General features: G+C 40.4%; 1 protein-coding gene across 1 annotated transcript in view; it reads right to left on the reverse strand.

The window, feature by feature from the left end:
- CENPP (centromere protein P) overlaps positions 1 to 27,199 on the reverse strand; it is a 270,783-nt gene that overhangs the window by 214,207 nt on the left and 29,377 nt on the right. The window contains exon 5 of the mRNA XM_017949286.3: positions 3,743 to 3,839. Within this exon, the coding sequence (XP_017804775.2) occupies positions 3,743 to 3,839 (97 nt within the window). The remainder of the gene's footprint in view (positions 1 to 3,742; positions 3,840 to 27,199) is intronic.

Here is a 27,199-nt window from a genome sequence, read left to right on the forward strand (position 1 = left end):
GGAAATCATTACAGAAAGTAAAAATATGCTGTCTCCATTATATTCATAATGTTTCATTCTTGACACTAATAATTAAAGAGGCTTTAAATTTTAAAATAATTTACTTCTTACATTGCTGAAAAAAACTAAAGACATACATAAATGGAAAGGTATCTTGTGTTTACGGATGGGAAGATTTAATGTTGTTAATACAACAATACTATCCGATATGATATGCAGACTGAACACAGTTGCCATCAAAATCTCAATGATGCTTTCACACAAATAAAAAATAATTCACCTTAAAATTCATATGGAACCTCAAGAGACTCCCAAACAAACAGAAGAATCTTGAAAAGAAGAATAAAGATAGAAGACTCATATTTCCTAACTTCAACATTTACAACAGAGATACAGTAATGAAAACAGTGTGTGGCTGAGCGCAGTGGCTCACACCTGTAATCCCAGCACTTTGTGAGGCTGAAGTGGGCCAATCACTTGAGGTCAGGAGTTCGAGACCAGCCTGGCCAACATGGTTAAGCTCCGTCTCTACTAAAAATTCCAAAAAATTAGCCAGGTGTGGTGGCGGGTGCCTGTAATCCCAGCTACTGGGAGGCTGAGGCAGGAGAATCACTTGACCAGGAGGCAGAGGTTGCAGCGAGCTGAGATCGCACCACTGCACTCCAGCCTGGGCAACAGAGCAAGACTCTAAAAAAAAAAAAAGAAAACAGTGTGGTACTAGCATAAGTACAGACATATAGACCAATAGAATAAATTAAATAGCCCAGAAATAAACCCTTCCAAATAGGGTCAGATACTTTTCAACATAAGTACAAAGACCATTCAGTGGAGAACGGCAGTCTCTTCAACAATGGTGCTGGGAAAACTGGATATCCATATACAAAAGAATGATGTTGGACACCTACCTTATGTAATATTAAAAAACGAACTAAAAGACCTAAACTTAAGGGCTAAATTATAAAATTCTTAGAGGAAAATATAGAGGAAAACCTTTATGACATTGAATTTGGCATGAAATTACTTGGATTTGTCACCAAAAACACAGGTAAAAAAGAAAGAATAGATAAAATGGTCTCCATCGAAATTGAAAACTTTTGGGAGAGATTTGTTAAAGGATACAAAATTACAGTTAGGTAGGAGGAATAAGTTCTATACCATTGTAAGATGACTATAGTTAACAATAAGGTATAGTTTCAAATAGCTAGAAGATACTGATGGTTCCCAACACAAAGAAAGGGTAAATGTTTAAACTGATGGAAATGCTAATTACCCTGATCTGATCACTATACATTATACATATTGAAACATCACTATGTACCCTATGAATATGTAAAATTACTATTAGTCAATTAAAAATTAATTAAAAATAAATTTTAAAAATTAAAAATTTCTCTTCATCAAAGGGCACTATCAAGAGTCAAAAGACAACCCAGAGAAAGTATTCTGAAATCATATATTTAAGAAGAAATTAATATCTAGAATATATAAATAACTCTACAATTCAACAACAAAAAACAACCCAATTCAAAAATGGGCCAAGGACTTGCAGAGACATTTCCTCAAAGATATACAAATGGCCAACCAGCACATAAAAATATGTTTAACATCACTAACCATTAGGAAGATGTAAATCAAAACCACAATGAGCTATCACTTCCTACCCATTAGGTTGGCTATAGCCAAAAAAAAAAAAAAAAAAAGCAGAAAATAACAGTTATTAAAGTAGTTGCAGAGAAACTGAAGTACTTGTGCTTTGCTGGTGTAAAATGGTACAAGCACTGTGGAAAAGAGTATGCGGTTCTTCAAATAATTAAACATAGAATTACCTTATGATCCAGCAATTCTATTTCCAGGTATATAATTACACTTAAAAGAATTGAAAGGGGCGCAAACAGGTATTAGTACACTGATGTTCACGGCTGGATTATTCACAATAGCCAAAAAGTAAAAACAACCAGTGCCCATCAGCAAATGAATGGATAAACAAAATGTATATACATTTAATGGAATATGATCCAGCCTTAATAAAAAAAAAAAAAAAAGGCAGGGGGAGGGCACTGGGCTTGGGAGGCCAAGATAGGTGAATTGCTTGAGCCCAGTAGTTCGAGACCAGCCTGGGCAACATGGCGAAACTGCATCTCTACAAAAAATACATAAATTAGCTGACATGGTGGCAGGCGCCTGGAGTCCCAGCTACCTGGGAGGCTGAGGTGGGAGGATCACCTGAGCCAGGGACAGTCGAAACTGCCATGAGCTGTGATTGCAACACCGGACTACAGCCTGGGTAACATAGTGAGACCCTGTCTCAAAAAAAAAAAAAAAAAAAAATCTGACACTTGCTATGACATAGAGAAACTTTGAGGACATTATGCTAAGTGAAAGGTCAATCCACATATATGAGGTACCTAGAATACTAAAATTCATAAAAACAAAAAACAGAACAGTGGTAGCAAGCGCTAAGAGAAGGCAGGAATGAGGAGCTAATGTTTAATGGGTATGTTTCAGTTTGGGATGATGAAAAACTTCTGGAGAAGGATAGTGGTGATGGTTACAAAACATTGTGGATATTGGTGATGGTTACAGAACAACGTGATTGGTTTTTTCCACCCTAGTAATGTTAAAACTAGCAAAGACCAGCTCCTAGAAGGTCTCTACCCTCTATAGGAAAAATACACCAATTATACCTCCATACCTGCCTGGAAAGCACATACAGTCAAATCAGCTTTGGAAATGGAGACTAGTGCTCCCATTTTCCATCACCCATTCAAATGCATAAGGAAACAGCAACATTAGGTGATTCATTTATTACCGTAACAGCCAGCACACTCCCTCGTCATTACTGTATTGTACCACTTGCGAAGCAGAAATATTTAATTTTTCTGGCACAAGACTACATATGATAAAATATAACAAAATCATGAGAACACCTCAAGGTACTGTAGTACAGAACTGCCCATGTTTCTTTGTGGAAAAAAATCCTAGGCCTGACAGATTTTATCAGTTCAACCAAACAGAATAAATAATAATAAAAAACAATAGAATCCCAAATAAAGGAGAGTTAGTACAAGTCCTAAAAACAATAGTCATGACCTGGTTAGGCTTTTGAGGGAATCTGAACCTTGAAATATTATTTAAGTTGACTTTCGGAACTGGTTTCTGTGTGGATTAATGCTGTCAATAATTTGATGCTATCCAAATGAGTAGAACCCGAGGTATTACAATGCAACCAAACTTAATTTCAGTTATGCCCGAAAACAAAGAAAGGGAATAAAAAGAAGTACTTTAAAGTACCCATATCAGGCTTTAGGAAGCATTACTTCACAAGAATCAGGCTTTGGTATTTAAACTCGAAATGTACAATTGAGAAGCTGAAAACACAGAGTCTGGCTCAGGAAGTTAGCAGTATACCACTACATGGTAAGCCTGCTGTGATGACATTCTTTATTAACATTCGTTGTTTTCCTTCAAGTACTCTTGAAAGAATGGTTTTTCAAAATGTGCATTTTAAATAAATTTGAATATAACCACACTTCTTTCAAGACATTCCACAATATAAACTGTGTGCCGATTTGTACAGAAGTAATCCTCCTCCAGTTATGCCAAATAATCGCAAATTCCAAAAGTCAATGAGAATATTTTCTACTGTTTGAAAGCTTTTAAGAAAAGGATGTATGGATGAATCCCCAACTAATATCAGCTTTGTTTTCCATATATGTTTAAATTCAAAAAGTTCAGACTTTACCTTGAAATGTTTAAACGTGCGCTTACGATATTCAAACCACTCCACAAAAAAATGCAGGCTTCGAAAAAACATGAACAGATCTTTTCTGTCTTCTGCTCTGTAGGAATAAATGATTCTCTGATTAATAAATATCATTAAATGATAGACCCAATCTAGCTTTATTTCTTATTTTTCCTTTTCATGTATCCTACACTAAAACCAAAAACTACTTGATGTAGTTCTACATATCAATTCCTGCACTTGTGTGTGTGTGTTCCTCTGGTGTGACTGCTAATGCTACTTTCTCAGCCGAGAACACCCCTTTCCCCATTTTCAAATGTTTAAGTCTACCTATTATTCAAATCACTCAAATGCCACATTCTCTGAAATTTTATTTGATGACTGTAGTATAATAAAGAATAATGAAGAATAGACAGTACGTAAGTGCCAGTTTCTGGCATAGTGCTTTAAAACCTTTGGAACTTCCTGAGTGATAGATGTGTCTTTGTTATGCTAATGAGCTGTCTCATAGTGGTTCCTACATATTGCAGACTGGAGGCGCTTCACCAGGAAAACACATCGAACACATCACCAAACACATCATTTGAGGGCTAACCAGGAGCATGGCAGAGCTTCCTGGTTGGTGAATACACTGATGTGCTGGGAGGATAATGTGCCTGGATTCCACAAGGAATCTCTATCTCCCCAACCCCCAGACCTTCATCTACGCATTACTTCCATTTGGCTGTGTCTGGGTTGTATCCTTCATAGTAAAATGCTAATTATAAGTATAGTGTTTTCATTAAGTTCTGTGAGTGGTTCTAGTAAGTTATTAAACCTGAGAGATTTGTGGGAACTCCAGAATTTATGGCCAGTTGGTCCTGACTGCAGGTGGACCCTGACACTTGCAGCTGGAGTGTGAAGTGGAGACACTCTTGGTGAAGACCTCTGCCTGTAACCTGGAGGGTCTGTTAGTGTGAGAACCGAACTGAGCTGCAGGACGTCCAGCTGGTGACAGAGAACCCTTGTCAGAACAATCACCACACCACCACACCACATATCCTATTCCCTAACAGCTAGAAATAATCTCATTCCTTTGCCTATGAGAACTCTCACAGGAATGAGTCTTAATTCTCTTAATAGTACATCTATATTAATAATGTAAGCCACATACACCACAAGTAACTTGAAGGCAAGAACCACGTATCATTTAATCATTCATTTGATAAATGATTGCGGGAGCTGAGTTCCTGTACCAGTCATGATAGAGTAAGCATATTCTACCCCAATGCTTCCATTACCTATAATTTAAAACCATGGACACAGTACATAAAGCAAACATCAGAAACTCTGAAATGTGGAAAGAAGAAAGCAGGTCAGGTAGAGTCTTCAGGAATCAAGGGAGGACCTGGAAATGAATTCCTTAGGATTTATTTTTGCCTCCTGTATATCCCAGTCTGTACACAGGAGCAAACTGCAACCCAGAATTACCAAAGGGTACATTAACAACAACAACCCAAAAAGCCTCGGGAAAGACCATTCCCTCTAGCCAATGGAGATCGTGCAAGATGAAAAGAAATAGGCCTGGCAGAAGGGAACCCTAATGCCAAAGAGGAGCTGTGCCCCTTTCACTCCTAATCAGGCACTTTAGCCACAGAGGCTGAGGTGTGAAGCCTGTCGACTATCACTGCCAACAATAAGAAAAGCAGGCAAAGCACAGTCCTCACCTCCCAAACGGGTACTGCTACCAGAAAGACTGAGAGAGGAAGCTTTGCCAGCAACGCCCACCTAACACCAAGCAAACATAAGCAAAGAAAGGATGTCATTTCTGTTCTCGACCAACATGGCAGCTGCACACACAGTGGGGTGCTCTGTTAACTTTCCACACCCTGCACGTAAGTCATCCCAAGAAGAGATAAGGGAGAATCAGAGAAGAGGAGCCTTCAGACAAGAATCTTTTACATCTGTTTATGAAGTCCTAAATAACCCATACATAAAACGAACCAGAATCTACATCGAAAAAAATACTGAGAACTGAATTATAGTGTAGAATAATTTCCAGAATTCACATTGGCCTTGGGATAGTACATGAGTGGGGCAGACCACAACAGGATATTGAACTACAGACTAAAGTGGGCTGGGGTGTGCTTTTGACTTAGAAATGCATCAATAAGAACAACAACAACAAAAAAATGGCAAAATAGGAAGTGCTAGGGGTCATCCTGTCTCAGAAACACTGAAAACTATTGCATAGCTGTCAGAATCACTTTTACTGGAATGTGGGAAGAGAGTAAAAAGCTTACAACTAAGAAAACAATCAGGAAAAGGGCAACTGAAAAAGGGTAAGAGCATTTTGTAGTATTGTAAAATACCCTTGCCACACTCCCTACCTGGCCACAGTAGCAGTCTTTTTTTTTTTTTTTTTTGAGACGGAGTCTCGCTCTGCCGCCCAGGCTGGAGTGCAGTGGCCGGATCTCAGCTCACTGCAAGCTCCGCCTCCCGGGTTCACGCCATTCTCCTGCCTCAGCCTCCCGAGTAGTTGGGACTACAGGCGCCCGCCACCGCGCCCGGCTATTTTTTTGTATTTTTTAGTAGAGACGGGGTTTCACCGTGTTAGCCAGGATGGTCTCGATCTCCTGACCTCGTGATCCGCCCGTCTCGGCCTCCCAAAGTGCTGGGATTACAGGCTTGAGCCACCGCGCCCGGCCCACAGTAGCAGTCTTAAAGATAGCATGCTACTTTACTAGCCTGAGAACCTGATCCTGACAACAGTCAAAGGGATCCCATTCCCAAGGAATTGTTTGTCTTGACTTGGCTCCCAAGTAAAAGAGACCTCATTTCCAAGGAACTGTTTTGATTCAAGGGTCTGAGTGCATTTCAGCTAAGTCAGAACTTTGTTGCAATTGATACAGGAGCTAGAAAGAAATTATTTAGGTAGATAGTGAGGGTTAAGGAGCCCTCAAGCAAGGCTTCCCTTTTAATAAAAAGCAGCCCCCAAATCATTTCTTTTCTAACAAAGAGCAGCCTGAAAAATAGAGCCGCAAACATAGATAAGCAAGCTGGAAGCTTGCACAAGTAAAGGCTGTGCAATAGAAAAGGAGGCTGTGTCTGATTTACATAGGACATGAAAAATTGGTCAGACCAGGTGTGCCACTTGCATAGTATGTGAAGAAGCTGGCCGCCCCACCCTAACCTTTCATTATGCAGATGGATTCTCTACCGGGCCAGCTCCATGTTGCCTGCTTTTTTACTGTAACATACCTGGCTTCCAGGTAGCCCTGGAAACTTATCCTGTTGAATGACTAGCGGAATTACTAGCCTAGCCCTGGAAGCCAGGTATGTTAAACATAGAGGCTCCATCTTGCCCTTTTTTTTTTTTTTTTTTTCTGAGACAAAGTCTCACTCTGTCACTCAGGCTGGAGTGCAGTAGTGCGATCTCCGCTCACCAAAACCTCCGCTTCCTTAGTTCAAGTGATTCTCCTGCCTCAGCCTCCCAAGTAGCTGGGATTACAGGCGTGCACCATGATGCCTGGCTAATTTTTCTGTGTATTTTTAGTGGAGACAGGGTTTCACCATATTGGCCAGGCAGGTCTCGAACTCCCAACCTCAGGTGATCTGCCCACTTTGGCCTCCCAAAGTGCTGGGATTACAGGCGTGAGCCACTGTGCCCGGTCTCCATCTTCCCTTTTCTTTGTCACCACGTGTACAGTAAAAAAGCAGGCAACATGGAGCTGGCCCGGTAGAGAATCCATCTGCATAATAAAAGATTAGGGTGGGGCGGCCAGCTTCTTCACATCCTATGCAAGTGGCACACCTGGTCCCACCAATTTTTCATGCCCTATGTAAATCAGACACTGCCTCCTCAAGCTCATCTGTAAAACCTACATTTGACTGCGGAAGTGGCAACCTGTTGCAGGAAGTCAGGGACCCCGAATGGAGGGACCGACTGAAGCCGTAGCAGAATGACATAAATTGTGAAGATTTCATGGACATTTATTAGTTCCCCAAATTAATACTTTTATAATTTCTTACACCTGTCATTACTGTAATCTCTGAACATAAATTGTGAAGATTTCACGGACACTTATCACTTCCTCAATGAATATCCTTGTGATTTCCTATAACTGTCTTTACTTTAATCTCTTAATCTCGTCATCTTCTTTGTAAGCTGAGGAGGATGAATGTCGCCTCAGGACCCTGTGATTGTGTCAACTGCACAAATTGTAGAGCATGTGTATTTGAATATGAAATCTGGGCATCTTAAAAAAAAGAACAGGATAACAGCGATGTTCAGGGAACAAGAGAGGTAACTTTGAACTGGCCGCTGGTGAGCCGGACAGAACAGAGCTATATTCCTCCTCTTTCATAAGCAAATAGGAGAAATATCACTGAATTATTTTTCTCAGCAAGGAACATCCCTGAGAAAGAGAATGCGCCCTGAAGGTAGGCTTACAGACAACCTCTTTTTAAGGCGTTGTCTTTTACAGTCGAAGCCGAAGGGATGAAATAAGCCCCGGTCTCCTATAGTGCTCCCAGACTTACTAGGATGAGTAAATTCCCACCTAATAAATTATGGTCAGACAGGTTACCTGCTCTCAAACCCTATTTCCTTGTAAGATGTTATCTATGACAATGCGTGCCTGAAACTTCATTAGCAATTTTAATTTTACCTCATCTGGTGGTCCTGTGATTTCACCCTGCCTCCATTTGCTTTGTGATATTTTATTACCTCGTGAAGTATGTGATCTCTGTGACTCACACCCTATTTGTGCACTCCCTCGCCTTTTGAAAATCGCTAATAAAAACTTGCTGGTTTTATGGCTCGGGGAACATCACGGATCCTGCCAACATGTGATGTCTCCCCCGGACACCCAGCTTTAAATTTCTCTCTCTTGTGCTCTTTCCCTTTATTTCTCAACCCAGCCGAGACACTTAGGAAATAGAAAAGAACCCACGTTAAACATCAGGAGTGAGTTCTCCCGATAGCAACCCATTTTCTCCAGGACCCCTCTCTGTGCAGACAGTTCTTCTCCTTCTTTCACCTATTAAACGTCCACTCTTAACCTCACCCTGGTATGTTCACATCCTGGTTTTCGGTGGCTGTGGGACAATGAACCTTGAGTATTACCCCAGACAACATGAAGACATAGCTACACAGGGGATATTTTTCAAAAATACTAAAAGGCAAATTAACAAGTCGCTGCTATGTAGGGCAAAAGAACAGTTGAGACAAACAACAGATATGCGGAAAGCCAAGAGAAGAAAAGGTAGGGAATGAGAATCTTTGGGGGATAAAGTCTTGGAAAAAGCGCTCAAGTATACCAGGGAACTAGAAAGCCACTGAATGCTCAGGGCAGAATGCATGCTTAGAAGAGAACTGAGGGGAGCATAACTTCAACCTCTGGCTAATCACTAGGCTAAGGACAGGACTAAGGCAGGGTTGTGAAAGACCTGGCTCAGCACTGAAGTAGTGTCCCCATACAGAAACAAAATGCATAGACCTGGAGACGATATCCTTTTTTCTTTTTTCCTTTTTGCCCATCATAATATTCAAAATGTACAGTATTTAATGACAATAACAAAACCTAAGCATGCAAAGAAAAAAGAAAATATGGCCCAGTCACAGAAAAAAAAAAAAAGAAATTAAGAGAAACTTATCCTGAGAATGACTAGTGGAATTACTAGGCTATGACTTTAAATCAACTGCCTTAAATATGTTTAGAGAACTCAAGAAAAATCAAGAGAACAAAGTATGCAACAAACAGGAAATGTCCATAAAGAGAGAAATTTTTTTAAAAGAAATAGAAATTTTAGAACTGAAAAGTACAACAAATGAAATGAAAAATTCACTAAAGGGGCTCAACAGCAGATTTGAGTGGGCATAAAAATCAGTAAAAATGGCTGGGCGTGGTGGCTCATGCCTGTAATCCCAGCACTTTGGGAGACCGAGGTGGGCAGATCACAAGGTCAGGAATTTGAGACCAGCCTAGCCAATATGGTGAAACCCAGTCTCTATTAAAAAAATACAAAAATTAGCTGGGCGTGGTGGCATGTGCCTGTAATCCCAGCTACTCGGGAGGCTGAGGCACAAGAATCCCTTGAGGCAGAGGTTGCAGTGAGCCAAGATCACACCACTGCACTCCAGCCTGGGCAACAGAGCGAGACTCCGTCTCTCAAAAAAAAAAAAAAAAAAAAAAAAATCAGTAAAAATGAATGTAGGTCAAGTGAAATTATCCAGTCTAAGAAAGAGAAAGAAAAAAGAATGAAGAAAAATAAACAGAGCCTAAGAGACTTGTGGGACACCCAGAAAAGTACTAACATATACATAATGAAAGTCAAAGAAGGAAAGTTGAAAAAAAAATGGGAGCTGAAATTATATCTTGAGAAATAACAGTCAAATCCCTCTGGATGAAAAAGTTAATATACACATCCAAGAAGTGCATAAACTGCAAACTGGATAACCTCAAAGAGATCCACATCAAGAAACATTATGGTAAATTTGTTGAACTCCAAACAGAGAGAATCCTGAGACTGATATCCAGCAAAAGTATCTCTCACAAAGGCAATAAAAATTAAGACATTCCCTGATTAAAGAAAGCTGAGGTCTGTTACTTGTAGTCTTGACCTACAAAAAAATGCTCATGGGAATTCTTTAGGCTGAAAGGAAAAAACACTGGACAGTAACTGAAAACCATACACAGAAATAATGAACAATGGTTACAATAAAGAAAGTATCATTGTATTTTGATTAATAAGCCCTCTTTTTCTCATATGATTTAAAGACAAATGCATAAAACAAAAATTACAAATCTATGTTAATGGTCAAACAATGTATAAAGATGTAATCTGTGACAATCACAATATAAGGGGGAGAAACAGAGATATAAAAAGCAGAGTTTTAAAAGGTATTATTAATACCAATCTAGTTTAGTATTCATTTAAACTAGGTTGTTATAAGTTTAAGATATTACCTGTAATTCTCAAGGTATCCACTAAGAAAATAATTAAAGATTGGGAGGCTGAGATGGGCGGATCACCTGAGGTTGGGAGTTCAAGACCAGCCTGACCAACATGGAGAAACCCCGTCTCTACTAAAAATACAAAAATTAGCTGGGTGTGGTGGCGCATGCCTGTAATCCCAGCTGCTCGGGAGGCTGAGGCAGGAGAACTGCTTGAACCCAGGGGGCAGAGGTTGCAGTGAGCCAAGATCATGCCATTGCACTCCAGCCTGGACAACAAGAGTGAAATTCTGTCTCAAAAAAAAAAAAAAAAGAAAAAGAAAAAGAAAAGAAAATAACTAAAGAATACATCGATAAGGAAAGGAGAAGAGAATCAAATAGTACACTATAAAAATCAATTAAACACAGAAGAAGGCAGTAATGGAAGAATAAAACAAAAAATAAAGAAAATGAATACAAAATAGCTGGGCATCATGGCTCACACCTGTAATCCTAGCACTTTGGGAGGCTGAGGCAGGACGATCACCTGAGGTCAGGAGTTTGAGACCAGCCTGGCCAACATGGTAAAACCCATCTCTACTAAAAATTAAAAAAAAAAAAAAAATAGCTGGGCATGATGGTAAGTGCCTGTAATCACAGCTACTCAGGAGGCTGAGGCAGGAGAATTCCTTGAACCTGGAAAGCGGAGGTTGCAGGGAGCCGAGATCGTGCCACTACTGCACTCCAGCCTGGGAGACAGAGTGAGACTCCATCTCAAAAAAAAAAAAAAAAAAAACAAACAAACAAAAAAAAAAAACAATAAAAAGTCTCCTAACATAGAAAAGACCAGGACCAGAAGGAGTAACAGCCGAATTCTATCACATATACATAGAAGAACTAATATTAATCCTCCTGAAACTATTCTTACATCATCAAAGAGGAGAGAATTCTCCCTAACTCACTGCAAGAGGCCAGCATTACCCTGATACTAAAACCAGTTAAGGACACACAACCATAAGAAAACTACAGTCCCATATTCCTGATGAACACGGATGCAAAATCTTCAACAAAGTAATTAGCAAACCAAACCAAACAGCACATCAGAAATATAATATATCACGATCAGATGTAATTTATACCAAGGATGCAAGGATGATTCAACATATACAAATCAATAAATGTAATATATCACATCTACAAGATATAAGGAAAAAATATAATCTCAATTGATGCAGAAAAAGCATTTGATAAAATTCAACACCCTCCCAGGATTCAAACACTTAACAAATTAAGCACGGAGGGCATATACCTCAAAATAATACAGGCTACATACAAAAAACCCAAGCTAACATCATAAGGAACAGGGGAAAGTTGAAAGCCTTTCCTCTAGAAACTAGAATAAGACTTCTACCACTCCTATTCAACATATGCCTAGTCCTAGCCAGAGCAATAAGGCAAAGGAAAGAAATAAAAGGCATCCCAATTGGAAAAGAGTAAGGTGAAATTGTCTCTTTTTGCTTATATGATCTTATATCTAGAAAAACCTAGACTCTACCAAGAAACTCTTAGATTTGATCAATGAATTCAGTTAAGTTGCAGGACAAAATCAATGTACAAAAATCAGTAGTGTTTCTATACACCAATAACAAATGAGTCATCTCATGCACATCCCAGGCTCACTGCTTTGAAGAATACTGTTAAAATGACCATATTGTCTAAAGCAATCTAGCAATTCAGTGCAATCCTAGCCAATCTCTAGAGATAATCAACAATTTGCCCTTGAGTGAGCTTTTCAAATGCAAAACAACCAACCCAGAATCCACACCTCCAGACACCTCCTTTACCAGGTTCTCTCTTTACCAGTTCTCTCCAGTATCCACCTGCTGTAATCACCCCAGGGCCATGTACAAGAGAGTTAACTAGGCTCTGACCCAGAGCCCACTGAAATTATTCAAACAAGCCAAGCTTAAACCAGCTTACGCTGCCTCAACCATTCCTTCCCACAGAAACCACAATAAAAGCTCTTGCCCATAGATTCCCCTCTCCTATTTGTCTCTTGACTGACCCCAGTGCTCCTCATGTGGCCCCTGTCGTGTGGTGTGCCTCTCTTGTGAACTGTAACTACGTTTTTAATGGCAATTGTCTCTTAATCTGTTAGCTTCACTATATTATTTGTTAATAATAATAAAAGCTATTAAAATAGGCTCCATTTATTTTTAGAGAGAGTATGTTGCTCTGTCACCTAGCCTGGAGTGCAGTGGCATGATCATAATTCACTGTAACCTGGAGTTCCTGAGCTCAAGTGACCCTCCCATGTCAGCTTCCTGAGCAGTTACAACTACAGGCAGGCAGACCTGGCAAATTTTTTTCAATTTCTTTTTTTGTAGAGACAGGGTCTCACTATGTTCCCAACACTGGTCATAAACTCCTGGGCTCAAGCGATCCTCCCATCTCAGCCTCCCAAACCATTAGGAGTACAGGCATGAGCCACTGCACCTGGGCCATTTATTTTTAACTTTTAAATATTAACCATGCAGTGCATATGAACGTAGATATATGTCAAATGTAAGCTGCTGATTCCTGTTAGTAGCCAAAAAAACTATCCACAATATATAGATATACAATATACAGAGGTGAGATTTAGTTTCTCCACATCTGATCACTCAAAAGGTTCTGTAACAGATGATGAACTCATTGGGACTGCTTCCCAGAGAGACCTCATGAAATTGGTCTTCACAGTAGCTATAGTTATGTTTTTATGGAGGTGGTTAATTTGAGGCAGCTCTTGATCGTTGAATAAATGGCCCCATGAAGCTGCTTTGAAGCTAATTTTGATAAAATTATTGGAAGCTGGAATACAGGCTGAGTATCCCTTTTCCAAAAATGACTGGTACCAGAAGCGTTTCAGATTTTGATTTTTTTTTCAGATTTTGGAATATTTGCATGTATATAATGAGATCTCTTGGGGACAGTGTCCAGGTCTTAGAGGTAATTTTACACAATATTTTAAATAATTTTGTGTGTGAAACAAAGTTTGTGTACAATGATCCATGAGAAAACAAAGGTGTCACTATCTCAGCCACCCATGTGGATGATCTGTGGTTACTCAGCATCATCATCATTCCTGATACTGAATTTATGATATCAATAAGCAATAATTTTCTTAACTTATTCACACATAAGAACTTAACAGTAAAAAAATGACATGTCATTAAATAGTGAAAAAATAATGTATGCAGTGCAGTATCACCAAATTACCAGTTACCAGCTTCTAAAAAACAGCAACAATTGGCCAGGCGCAGTGGCTCAAGCCTGTAATCCCAGTACTTGGGAGGCCGTGGCGGGTGGATCACGAGGTCAGGAGATTGAGACCATCCTGGCTAACACGGTGAAACCCCATCTCTACTAAAATACAAAAAATTAGCTGGGTGTGGTGGCGGGCCTCTGTAGTCCCAGCTACTCGTGAGGCTGAGGCAGGAGAATGGCATGAACCCGGGAGGCGGAGCTTGAGGCAGGAGAATGGCATGAACCCGGGAGGCGGAGCTTGCAGTGAGCTGAGATCACCCCACTGCACTCGAGCCTGGCGACAGAGTGAGACTCTGTCTCCAAAAAAAAACAACAAAGAAAACAAACGGCAACAACTAACAATGGTAGGCTTCCAGTCTCCACCTATAATGCTGTGTTTTGATTAAAATGTTACTGTATGCCAGGTGCGGTAGCTCACGCCTGTAATCCCAGTGCTTTGGGAGGCCGAGGTGAGTGAATCACCTGATGTCAGGAATTTGAGAACAGACTGGCCAACCTGGTAAAACCCCATCTCTACTAAAAATACAAAAATTAGCTGGGCATGATACTCGGAAGGCTGAGGCAGGAGAATCGCTTGAACCTGGGAGGCAGAGGTTGCAGTGAGCCAAGATCGCAACATTGCACTCCAGCCTGAGCAACAAGACTGAAACTGCGTCTCAAAAAATAAATAAAATAAAATAAAATGTTACTGTATACCGTATTTTATTTTTTTAGGTGAGAAGAAACATAAGAAGCAGTTGTGGGACCAAGAAATGGGTTCTCTAGGGCTGAGGAGGCATTCTGCTGGATGGCTCCTGTAGAACCATTTTTAAATGTTTCCTCCAAAGGCTGGGCACGGTGGCTCGTGCCTGTAATCCCAGCACTCTGGGAGGCTGAGGCGGGCAGATCACTTGAGGACAGAAGTTCTAGACCAGCCTACCCAACACGGCGAAACCATGTCTCTAATAAAAATACAAAAATTAGCTGGGTGTGGTGGTGTGTGTCTATAATTCCAGCTATTCGGGAGGCTGAGACAGGAGAATTGCTTGAACCCCAGAGGTGGAGGTTGCCGTGAGCCTAGATGGTGCCACTGCACTCCAGCCTGAGAGACAGAGTGAGACTCTGTGTCAAAAAATAAATGAATACATAAAAACAAAATAAACGTTTCCTCCACAGTTATCTGCCTCATTAACAACAGTTTTTGTCTTATTAATCTAGCTTTGATTTTAGAATCTGACATGATTTCTTGTTTTGTTATGAATGCATGCTGCTACCACAGCTGAAGGGAGCTGGGAGGGTCTTTTTCCCTTGAGGATGTTGAATGAACTGTGTTGTACACCTGCGTTTTGACTGCAACCTGTCACAAGTCAGGTGTGGAATTTTCCACTTAAGGTAATCATGTCAGCAATCAAAAAATGTCAGATTTTAGAGCAGTCTGGATTTCAGATTATAGATGTTCAACCTGCCAGAATTCCATGAGAGCTCTTGGGGAAGTCAGTACTGAACTAACTGAATCGTGATCCTCTCAAACAACGTCCTCAAAACAGTCTCAGATGTTTGAAAAAATGAGCATGTGTGTATAATAATCATTCACTCCTATTTGTCTACAATGATTAATCAGAGGAATAATTTCTTCCCAAATCCCTTTCAGGTATAACTTTTTATACTTTTCTGTGTTTTATTTTAAAAATAATGCCTTTTTAAAAAGAAAAAGACCACAAATACTGAAGAAAGCATCTGGCACATAAAATTCATTACTGAGGACTCTAACTTAAAGATCAGTTGAGTGATCTGTAAATAGTGGTGGGCATATATACTCACTAAAGGAGTTTAGGAATCTGTGCCACAAGTAATACCAAACAATACACAATCTGTAAAATGAAGTAATTTCATGTCTAGTGGGTGGCCCAAAGCAGCATTGTTTTTTGTCTATCTGGTTTCACTGAGAAGGATTCCCCAAGTGCTGGCAATCATCCCATGTTATAAAGAAGAGATCTAAGTTATGGATGTTCTTCTACAGTTTCATCATTCCAATTCCAGTAAATTCCATCATTTCTCAGATATATTTTATTCTTTAATTCACAAATTTATAAGGTTTTAGAATGGGACAGACCCCTGGAAATTCTTTTTTTTTTTTTTTTTTGGAGACAGAGTCTCGTTCTGTAGCCCAGGCTGGAGTGCAGTGGCACTGTCTCGGCTCACTGCCAGCTCCGCCTCCCGGGTTCACACCATTCTCCTGCCTCAGCCTCCCGAGTAGCTGGGACTACAGGCGCCCGCCACCACACCTGGCTAATTTTTTTTGTAGTTTTAGTAGAGACGGGGTTTCACCTTGTTAGCCAGGATGGTCTCAATCTCCTGACCTTGTGATCCGCCCACCTCGGCCTCCCAAAGTGCTGCGATTACAGGTGTGAGCCACCACGCCCAGTGAACCCTGGAAATAATTCTATCCAGTTCTTTCATTTTGCAGATAACTCCACAGAGATTAAACACTTTTTCTAATTCAATGCTGTTAGTCATTAGTTTAAGGAAAAAAAAAAAAAAAGAAATACATAAAGGTACACTGTCCTCATTATCACAAATTTATAATTTACACGAGGATAAGAATAGTTATAGGCTGGGCACAGTGGCTCACACCTATAATCCCAGCACTTTGTGAGGCCGAGACGGGGTGGATCACCTAAGGTCACGGGTTTGAGACCAATCTGGCCAACGTGGTGAAACCCCATCTCTACTAAGAATACAAAAATTAGCAGGGCATGGTGGCAGATGCCTGCAATCCCAGCTGCTCAGGAGGCTGAGGCAGGAGAATCGCTTGAACCCAGGAGGTGAAGGTTGCAGTGAGCCAAGATTGTGCCCCTGCACTCTAGCGTGAGTGAGAGCATGAGACTCTGTCTCAAAAAAAAAAAAAAAAAAAAGAAAAAAGAAAATAAAATAAAATAAAAAGGAGTAGTTATAATGCAAGGCATAATTTGCTACATTTTTGATACATTTTTAGAGAGTACCTAGGGTTGATAACCAACTGACATGATCAGGCCAGGCAACCTCCTCCATGTACTCCTATGTCACATTCTCAATGAGGCCTTCCCCAATCAAGCTATTTAAAAATGGTACCTTCCCTCCTCCTGTGCATCGCAATCTCCTATCCTAGTTTATTTTCTCCCCACCACTTATCGATATCTAATATATTATTTATTTTACTTATCTGTTTTGTTTATTGCCTGTTTCCCCTACTAGAAAATAAACCTCTTGAATTTATGAAGACGGATTTTTCTTTTGTTCACTGCTACATATTAAGCACAACGATGGTGCTTGGCTGCAGAATAGGCAACACATAACTGTTGGATAAATGAAAGAATACTAGTGACTTGTCTGTCTAATCTCTGCTTAACTTCAGGTCTTACATTTTCAAGTGGTTTGTTAGATGATTCACTCAAGAACTGTTTGAACACCAACCATGTACAAGGCACTCTCCTAGGTGACCTGGGGCTAATACCACCCCTCCCTCTCCCCTAGAGTAGACATTGTATGCATTTATATTCCCATAGCACTTACTCTACCATCAATTACCATGTATCATTGGTTTTGCACATACACTAGGTTGTAAGCTTCATAAAATTGAAAATTATCTTGTTCATCATTGTATTCTTAGAGACTAATACAATGCAAAGTGTATAATATGCTTTTAACATACATGTATTTATTTATTTAAAAGTTTACATACAGTAAAATTCACTCTTTTTCTTAATTTTATGATTTTGACCAAATGAATAGAGTTGTGTATCCAACACAACAACCAGTTCCATCATACAGGGGAACATAAAGAAGAAGCACAGCAAATGTACTGTTAAGCCACAAGACAATGGACAAATACCTCTAAAGTACTCAGGAGAAAAAACCCAAAGAACCAAAACAATCAACCAAGGATTCTATACCCCGAATGATATCTTTCAAAACCAAAAATGAAATAAAGACTTTTAAGGCCAAAATCATAGAAAAAGCTAAAAAATCCATTAAAAGCAGAACATTGGGCCGGGCATAATGGCTCACATTTGTAATCCCAGCACTTTGCGAGGCCAAGGCAGGATGACTGCTTGAGCCCAGGAGTGTGAGACCAGCCTGGGCCACATAGTGAGACCCCTATCTCTAAGAAAAAAAATTTTTTAATTGGGAAAAAAAAAAAAAAAAAAAGCAGGCCTTCACTACAAAAAACAATAGGATTGGCTGAGTACAGTGGCTCATGCCTATAATCCCAGCACTTTGGGAGGCCAAAGTAGATGGATCGCCTGAGCCCAAGAGTTCAAGACCAGCCTGGACAACATGGCCAAAACCCATCTCTACCAAAAATACAAAAAATTAGCTGGGCGTGGTGGTGCGTGCCTGTAGTTCCAGCTATTCAGGAGGCTGAGGTAGGAGGATGACTTGAGCCTGAGAAGCGGAGGTTGCAGTGAGCCAAGTTTGCACCACTGCACTCCAGCCTGGGTGACAGAGTGACACCTCATCTCAAAAACAAACAAACAAAAAAACCAAACAAACAAAAAAACCAATAGGATTGAGCAAATGAATAACTTTGTTGATATTTCTAGGAGCCAAGTTTCTCAATATGGAAGAAAGGATGTAGAAATGTGAAATGATAGTATGTATATAAACACATACATACTATAAACTGGGGATAAGCTGGGGTAGAACTGGACGCCTTGGTGTACACTCACGATTTTGTAAATCATGTGTAGCTTAACGACAGGGATACATTCTGATAAATGCATTGTCAGATGATTTCTTTACTATAGGAACATCATACAGTGTACTTACACAAACCTAAATGGTACAGCCTACTGCAAACCTAGGCTATATGGTATGGCCAATTACTCCTAGGCTATAAACCTATACAGCATTACAGTACTAAATGCTGTAGGCAGTTGTAAAACAATGTTAAATATTTGTGCATTTAACATATCTAAATATAGGAAAAGTACAGTAAAATACAGTAATGTAATAATGAAACTACCTTGGTATATGCCGTCTGTCACTGATCAAAAAGTAGTTATGCAGCACATGACTATTAGTGCATATGAATATTTTATGAATCATGATTTCTTATATACAGGTTTGTGTGTGTGCGTATATATATGTATAAAAACATATTTTCTAGTACTGTTTGTTGAAAGAACCAAGAAGCAAAGACACTCCAATAGCAATGAACAGACCTAGTATCAGATCTTAGTCTCTAATACCATTTCCCACTAAAAGAAACTCTGGTTCCTCAGAAAAATTGCTGAATCTACACCTAGGGCAGGACAGGTATATTGTGAGCCTGGAAAAATCTTTTATTGACAGAATATGAGGAAGTGCTCAAAAATATAATAAGGAATTAACACATGGATTCAGGAGCCAGCTTAAAGAGATTCCCTCTGATCAAATCCGGGATACTTTGAGCACCAAAATAAATAAGAAGAGAAGAAATTATAAATCGTTGGAAAAAAAAAAGAAATGAATGAATCCATACATATTATAAATATGGATATATACACATACATAGAGAATGGTGATCTATTTCTTAAGCATAATGCCAAATGCCTACTGAGAAATGTGGAGGAAGTAAGCACTAGAGTTGAAAAATCATCATTTTGCAAACATCACAGTAGCGAGTAGATAAGGCAAGAATCATCAGTAGATGCTAAATTGAGGAAGGAATATTAATAAAGAGTAGTAACTGCGTGGTCATCAAGTGTGTCCCCACAGATTGCATATTAGAGCCAAGGGAGAAAAAATTAGTTATCATACAGTGGAGAAATATAACAGTTTCATTGAGTGAAAAACTTAGTATCACCTATGAGGGACAGCTATGCTGAGAAGGACAAAATATCATCTATACAGAATTTGCCTAAGAAGGCATAGCCTCAACTGATCACAACAGAATATCAAAGGCAAAATAAGAAACATTTTATTGGGGGAAAAAAGTAGAAAGAAAAAGAAACAAACAAAAACGTGGAAAGAACTTTTGTTTTTAGAGACAAGTCTTGCCCTGTGGCCCAAGCTGGAATGCAGTAGCATGATCATAGCTCACTGCAGCCTCAAATGATCCTCTTGCCTCAGACCCTCAGATAGCTAGAACTATAGGCATGCACCACTATGCCAGGCTAATTTTTTTTTTTTTTTTTAACTTTTTGAAGAGATGGAGCCCTGCTCTGTTGCTCAGGCTGGTTGCAGGAAGAGCTTTTTAAAAAGATGACAAAGTGAAACATGGCAAAGAAAGGCTAGGCAATAACTCCAGATTAAAGGAGACTAAAGAGACATGACAACTAAATGCAATACTTGACTTTAGACTAGATCATATAATTCAAGGAGAAAGAAGATGCAATATAAGATATTATGAGATCAACTAAGAAAACTGGATTATGGAAAGCATATTAGATAAAAGTATCATATCAATGTCAATTTATGAAGTCGATCACTGCACTGTAATTATATAAGGGAATATCTCTAAACTTAAAACTGCACACTTGAGCTGGGTGCGGTGGCTCATGCCTGTAATCCCAGCACTCTGGGAGACCAAGGTGGGTGGATCACTTGAGGTCAGGAGATTGAGACCAGCCTGGCCAGCATGGTGAAACCCCATCTCTACTAAAAATACAAAAAAATTAGCCGGTCGTGGCGGTGCATGCCTGTAATCCCAGTTACTCAGAAGGCTGAGGCAGGAGAATTGAACCCAGGGAGCGGAGGTTGCAGTGAGCTGAGACTGTGCCACTGTACTCCAGCCTGGGCGACAGAGCAAGACTCCATCTCCAACGTAACGTAACGTAACGTAAGGTAACGTAACATAGCATAACATAACATAGCATAACAAAATAAAATAAGGCCAGGTACGGTGGCTCATGCCTGTAGTCCCAACACTTTAGGAGGCCAAGTTGTGCAGATCACTTGAGGTCAGGGGTTCGAGACCAGCCTGGCTAATATGGTGAAACCCCGTCTCTACTAACAATACAAAAATTAGCCAGACGTGGTGGTGCGTGCCTGTAGTCCCAGCTACTAGGGAGGCTGAGGCTGCAGAATCACTTGAGCCTGGGAGGCAGAGGTTGCAGTGAGCCAAGATCTTCCCACTGCACTCCAGCCTGGGCAACAGAGTGAGAATCCGTCTCAAAAACTAAATAAATAAAGTAAAATAAAATAATAAAAATGCACACTTAAGTATTTATGGGAAATGAGCCACGATATATGCAACGTGTCCTAAAAAGGCTCCATATCAAGAACAGCAACAGAAACATTAAAAATCTTGATAAACATGGCTGGGCGTGGTGGCTCACGCCTGTAATCTCAGCACTTCGGGAGGCCGAGGCGGGCAGATCACAAGGTCAGGAGATTGAGACCATCCTGATTAACACGGTGAAACCCCATCTCTACTAAAAATTACAAAAAAAATTAGCTGGGTGTGGTGGTGGGTGCCTGTAGTAGTCCCAGCTACTCTGGAGGCTGAGGCAGGAGAATGGCGTGAACCTGGGAGGCAGAGCTTGCAGTGAGCTGAGATCGCGCCACTGCACTCCAGCCTGGGTGACAGCGAGACTCCGTCTCAAAAAAATCTGGATAAATGTGACAAACTATTAGCCTTTTCTTAAGTTACTTAAAGTACGTATGATGGTTGAAGTAAAACATTATAATGTTAACTAATGGGGTTATTATTATTACTATTTTTGAGACAGGGTCTCACTCAGTCTCCCAGGCTAAAATGCAATAGCATGATCATGGCTCACTGCACTGTCAAACTCCTGGGCTCAAGTAACTCTCCTACCTCAGCCTACCAAGCAGCCGGGACTACAAGTGAACTCCACCACAATAAGCTATTTCTGCTGTTGTTGTTTTTGTAGAGATAGGGTCTTCCTTTGTTGCCCAGATTGGACTAATGGAGTTTTTCAGCACATACATGTGAATATAATTCACATGAAAACTACCATATGAAGCAGGGAGGGGAAGTGAACCATGTGGTTATAGGACTACAAGACTATAATTGCAGTGGTAAAGTATCAAATCTAAATAGACTGTTAAAAGTTAGGTTATGTATGTTGCAATCCCGACAGCAACCAATAAAGAATAACACAAATATAGCCAAAACATGAATGAAATAAATTAAAAGAGAATATTAAAATATATTTAAAGGAGAGGGTTTTGAGAAGATGACAGAATAGGAAGTACCAAAATTCCATCTCTCCACTTACATAACAATTTCACCGGCAGAATCTGTCTGATACAACCATTTAGAAACTCTGAGTCTAATGAAGGCTGGCAACATCCAGGGAAAGGCTTGGAGAAGGGCTTGGATGGTAAATTGTGATTAATTTTAGTAAATTTCAGCTCTTAGTATAGCAGCAGCTACCCATTTCTTCACCCCGATCCCCCTGGCAGGCAGTCATGTGAGTATAACCAGAGCAGCTTACACACAGCTTATGGAAGGCAGAGCAAGCCAAAAAAAAAAAAAAAAGGACCCTGTCCTCCAGCCATAAGGGATCTGTGTTTTGGTCACTGCTGCTTCTCATTATGGAAGTGTAGACAAAGAGTCAGGCAGCCATTGTAGTTACACACCCCCACACTTTTGAAAACCCTGCTTCCTACAGTTGAAGTGATTTCCAGGGGACTTAAAAGGCCAGAGCCCTTTTTTTCCCCACCTTCATTTTCTTCATTTTCCCTTTCTAAGAGCCAAACAATCAAGACTAGGACATTGACAAATAACCGCATCTAAGGGGAGATTCTGTAAGAGACTGCACATACCCATGGAAAGCTTCAGGCCCAGAAACAAACTGAGAGGACCTTAAGTTTATACCTCAGGTTAATCCCTGGCACAGAGGTGGCCTACGAAATATGAATAAATAAACAAATAAAAATAATAACAATAACAAAAAAGCCTGGGAAAGAGGGAGAATCTGACTTTGGGGCTTACCACATTATTAGGTTCAAATGAACCCTTTTCAACAACAACAACAACAACAAAACACAAGGGATACAAATAAATAGAAAAGAAGGCTGGGCGTGATGGCTCATGCCTATAATCGCAACACTTTGGGAGGCCAAGGCGGGCGGATCACCTGAGGTCAGGAGTTCGAGACCAGCCTGACCAACATGGAGAATCCCCCTCTCCACTAAAAATACAAAATTAGCTGGGCGTGGTGACACATGCCTGTAATCCCAGCTACTTGGGAGGCTGAGGTAGGAGAATCACTTGAACCCGGGAGGCAGAGGTCGCGGTGAGATGAGATCGCACCACTGAACTCCAGCCTGGGCAACAAGAGTGAAATTTCGTCTCAAAATAATAATAATAATAATAATAATAATAATGAGGGAGATGATCAAAGGGATGTGGCTGAAGAAAAGAAAAAATAAAAAATAAAGTACAGGAGAAATTAAGACATTCTCAGGTAAACAAAAACTGAAGGAGTTGGTTATCATTTAACTTTCTCTGTAACAAATAGTCAAGAGAATTCTGTAGAGTGAAAGAAAGGACACTAGACAGTAATCTGAAGACTTATTAAGAAATAGACTCTTAGAACATATGGAAAAAGGTAAAAGAAGAAAAAAGCTTTAAAAAAGAACAAAAAAAGACTCAATAAAGGTAAATGCATATAAAATTATAAAAGCTAGTATTTTTGCAACAATAGTTACTCTACTTTTTGTTTCCTCCATGATTTTACAGACTAATACATTTTATTAAAATTAGACTAAAAGCTAGTATTAATGTCATTTTCATTTGTGACTCCACATTATTTTCTACGTAATTTAAAAAACCAATGCATTTTAAAGAATTATTAGTTTACATTTTGGGGTGCACAACATATAAATATATAAGTTCATAACATCAATAATTCAAAAGGCTGGGGATTGTTGTGGGAAGTCAGGGACCCCGAATGGAGTGAAGCTTTCATTTTAATATGGACATTTATCAGTTCCCAAATTATACTTTTATAATTTCTCATGCCTGTCTTTAATTTCTTAATCCTGTTATCTTTGTAAGCTGAGGATGTGCGACACCTCAGGACCACTGTGACAATTGTGTTAACTGTACAAATTGATTGTAAAACATGTGTGTTTGAATGATATGAAATCAGTACACCCTGAAAAAGAACAGAATAACAGCAATTTTTAGGGAACAAGGGAAGACAACCATAAGGTCTGACTGCCTGTGGGGTCGGACAAAAAGAGCCATATATTTCTTCTTGCAGAGAGCCCATAAACAGACGTGCAAGTAGGAGAGATATTGCTAACTTCTTTTCCTAGCAAGGAATATTAATATTAAGACCCTGGGAAAGGAATGCATTCCTTGGGGGAGGTCTATAAACAGCCACTCTGGGAATGTCTGTCTTATGAGGTTGAGCAAAGGACTGAGATACACAGTGGTCTCCTGCAGTGCCCTCAGGCTTACTAGGGTGGGGAAAAACTCCACTCTGGTAAATTTGTGGTCAGACTGGTTCTCTGCTCTCGAATCCTGTTTTCTGTTGTTTAAAATATTTATCAAGACAATATGTGCACCGCTGAACATAAACCCTCATCAGTAGTTCTGCTTTTGCCCTTTGCCTTGTGATCTTTGTTGGACCCTTATTAGTTCTGCTTTTTGTCCTTTGAAGCATGTGATCTTTGTACTTACTCCCTGTTCTTACACCCCCTCCCCTTTTGAAACCCTTAATAAAAACTTGCTGGTCTGAGATTCAGGCGGGCATCACGGTCCTACCGATATGTGATGTCACCCCTGGTGGCCCAGCTGTAAAATTCCTCTCTTTGTACTCTTTCTCTTTATTTCTCAGACGGCCAACACTTACGGAAAATAGAAAGAACCTACGTTGAAATATTGGGGGTGGGTTCCCCTGATAGGGGACAGAGCTGTAAAGAAACACAGGTCTTTCCAACTTTTTTTCAGTTAAAGTGGCATAAAATGGATTTGCAAGGACATGTGTGGTGGCTCATGCTTGTAATCCCAGCACTTTGGGAGGACAAGGCAGGAGGACAGCAAGAGTGCAGGAGTTCAAGACCAGCCTGGGCAATACAGTGAGACCCCTTCCTTTAGCATTTTTAAGTGGATAGGATGGATAATCAAGTGGATAGGATAACCCACTACTCAGCCTCTTTCCCCAGCCGCCCCTATCATTGATCAGTGGGCCCATGAACAAAGTAAAGTGGCCATGGTGGCAGGGATGAAGGTTATGCATGGCTCAGCAACAAGGACTTCCACTCACCAAGGCTGACAAGGCCAATTTGCCAGCAGCAGAGACCAACACTGAGCCCCCAATATGGCACCATTCTTTGGGGTGATCAGCTAGCTACCTGATGGCAGGTTGATTATATCGGGCCTATTCCATCATGGAAAGGGCAGAAGTTTGTCCTCACTGGAATAGACACTTACTCCGGATATGGGTTTGCTATACTGCAGGCAATGCTTCTGCCAAGACTACCATCCGTGGACTCACGGAATGCCTTATCCACTGTCATGGTATGCCACACAGCATTGGCTCTGATGAAGGCACTCACTTTACAGCTAAAGAAGTGTAGCAGTGGGCGCATGCTCATGGAATTCACTTGTCTAACCATGTTCCCCATCATCCTGAAGCAGCTTGATTGACAGAACAGTAGAATGGCCTTTTGAAGTCAAAATTACAATGCCAACTATGTGGCAATACTTTGCAAGGCTGTGGCAAAGTTCTCCAGAAGGCCGTGTATGCTCTGGATCAGCATCCAATATGTGGTACTGTTTCTTCCACAGCCAAGATTCATGGGTCCAGGAATGAAGGGGTGGAAGTTGAAGTGGCACCACTCACCATCACCCCTAGTGATCTACTGGCAAAATTTTTGCTTCCTGTTTCTTTGACACTACATTCTGCTGGCCTAGAGGTCTCAGTTCCAGAGGGAGAAACGCTGCCACCAGGAGACACAACAAAGATCCCACTAAACTAGAAGTTAAGATTGCCACCTGGACACTTTGGGTTCCTCCTACATTTAAGACAACAGGCTAAGAAAGGAGTTACAGTGTTGGCTGGGTGACTGACCCAGAATATCGAAACGAAATCATTCTGCTACTTCACAACAGAGGTAAGGAAGAGTATGCATGGAATACCGGAGATCCATCAGGGCTTCTCTTAGTATTACCATGCTCAGTGATTAAGGTTAACAGGAAACTACAACAGCCCAATCCAAGAAGGTAGTCATCAATACCAGCTACGACCACGTGACCAGCTGCAGAAACGGGGATTGTAATTGTCATGAGTACTTCCTTCTCCTTTCGTTAAAAACATGTTTGTGCATGTATACACTTGTACTAAGAAAGTATCTTCATTTTATTTCCTTTTTCCTTTATCATGTGACATACGATTTATTGACTTCATATCAGCATTTAAGTATTGTTAACTTTATGTAATAGTATTTGGGTTGGGGATTGGTGAGTTTCTGGTTTTATGAAGGATAGTTTTATTATGTTAGGCGTAATTATGATTATTATTACCTTTATTCGAAGATTATGTATGATCTTAGGAGATGTGTATAGGTTCAAGTTGACAAGGGGTGGACTTGTCATGGTTAATACTAAGTGTCAACTAGATTGAAGGATACACAGTATTAATCCTAGATGCGTCTGTGAGGGTGTTGCCAAAGGAGATTAACATTTCAGACAGTGGGCTGGAGAAGGCAGACTCACCCTTAATCTGGATGGGCACCATCTAATCAGCTGCCAGTGAATATAAAGCAGGCAGAAACATGTGAAAAGGTGAGACTGGCCTAGCCTCCCAGCCTATATTTTTCTCCCGTGGTGGATGCTTCCTGCCCTTGAATACTGGACTCCAAGTTTTTCAGTTTTGGAACTCAGGCTGGCTCGCCTTGCTCCTCAGCCTGCAGACAGACTATTGTGGGACCTTGTGATCACATGAGTGAATATTTAATAAACCCCCATATACATATACATACACACAAACACACACACACACACACACACACACACAGGCTTTAAGCAACAGGTTTGAGAGAAAAGGTCCTGTCTTCTCTCAATGGGACAGATTCATAGAAGTATCTTAGGTTTTTTTGGTTTTTTGTTTTTTCAGATGGTGTCTTGCTCTGTCACCCAGAGGAGTGCAGTGGCACAATCTTGGTTCATTGCAACCTCCGCCTCCCCAGTTCAAGCGATTTTCGTGCCTCAGCCTCCCAAGTGGCTGGGAATACAGGCGCCTGCCACCACACCCAGCTAATTTTTGTATTTTTAGTACAGATGTTGGCCAGGCTTGTCTCCAACTCATGA

This window comes from Papio anubis, chromosome 13 (assembly GCF_008728515.1).
Source record: "Papio anubis isolate 15944 chromosome 13, Panubis1.0, whole genome shotgun sequence".
Taxonomy (NCBI): Eukaryota; Metazoa; Chordata; class Mammalia; order Primates; family Cercopithecidae; genus Papio; species Papio anubis.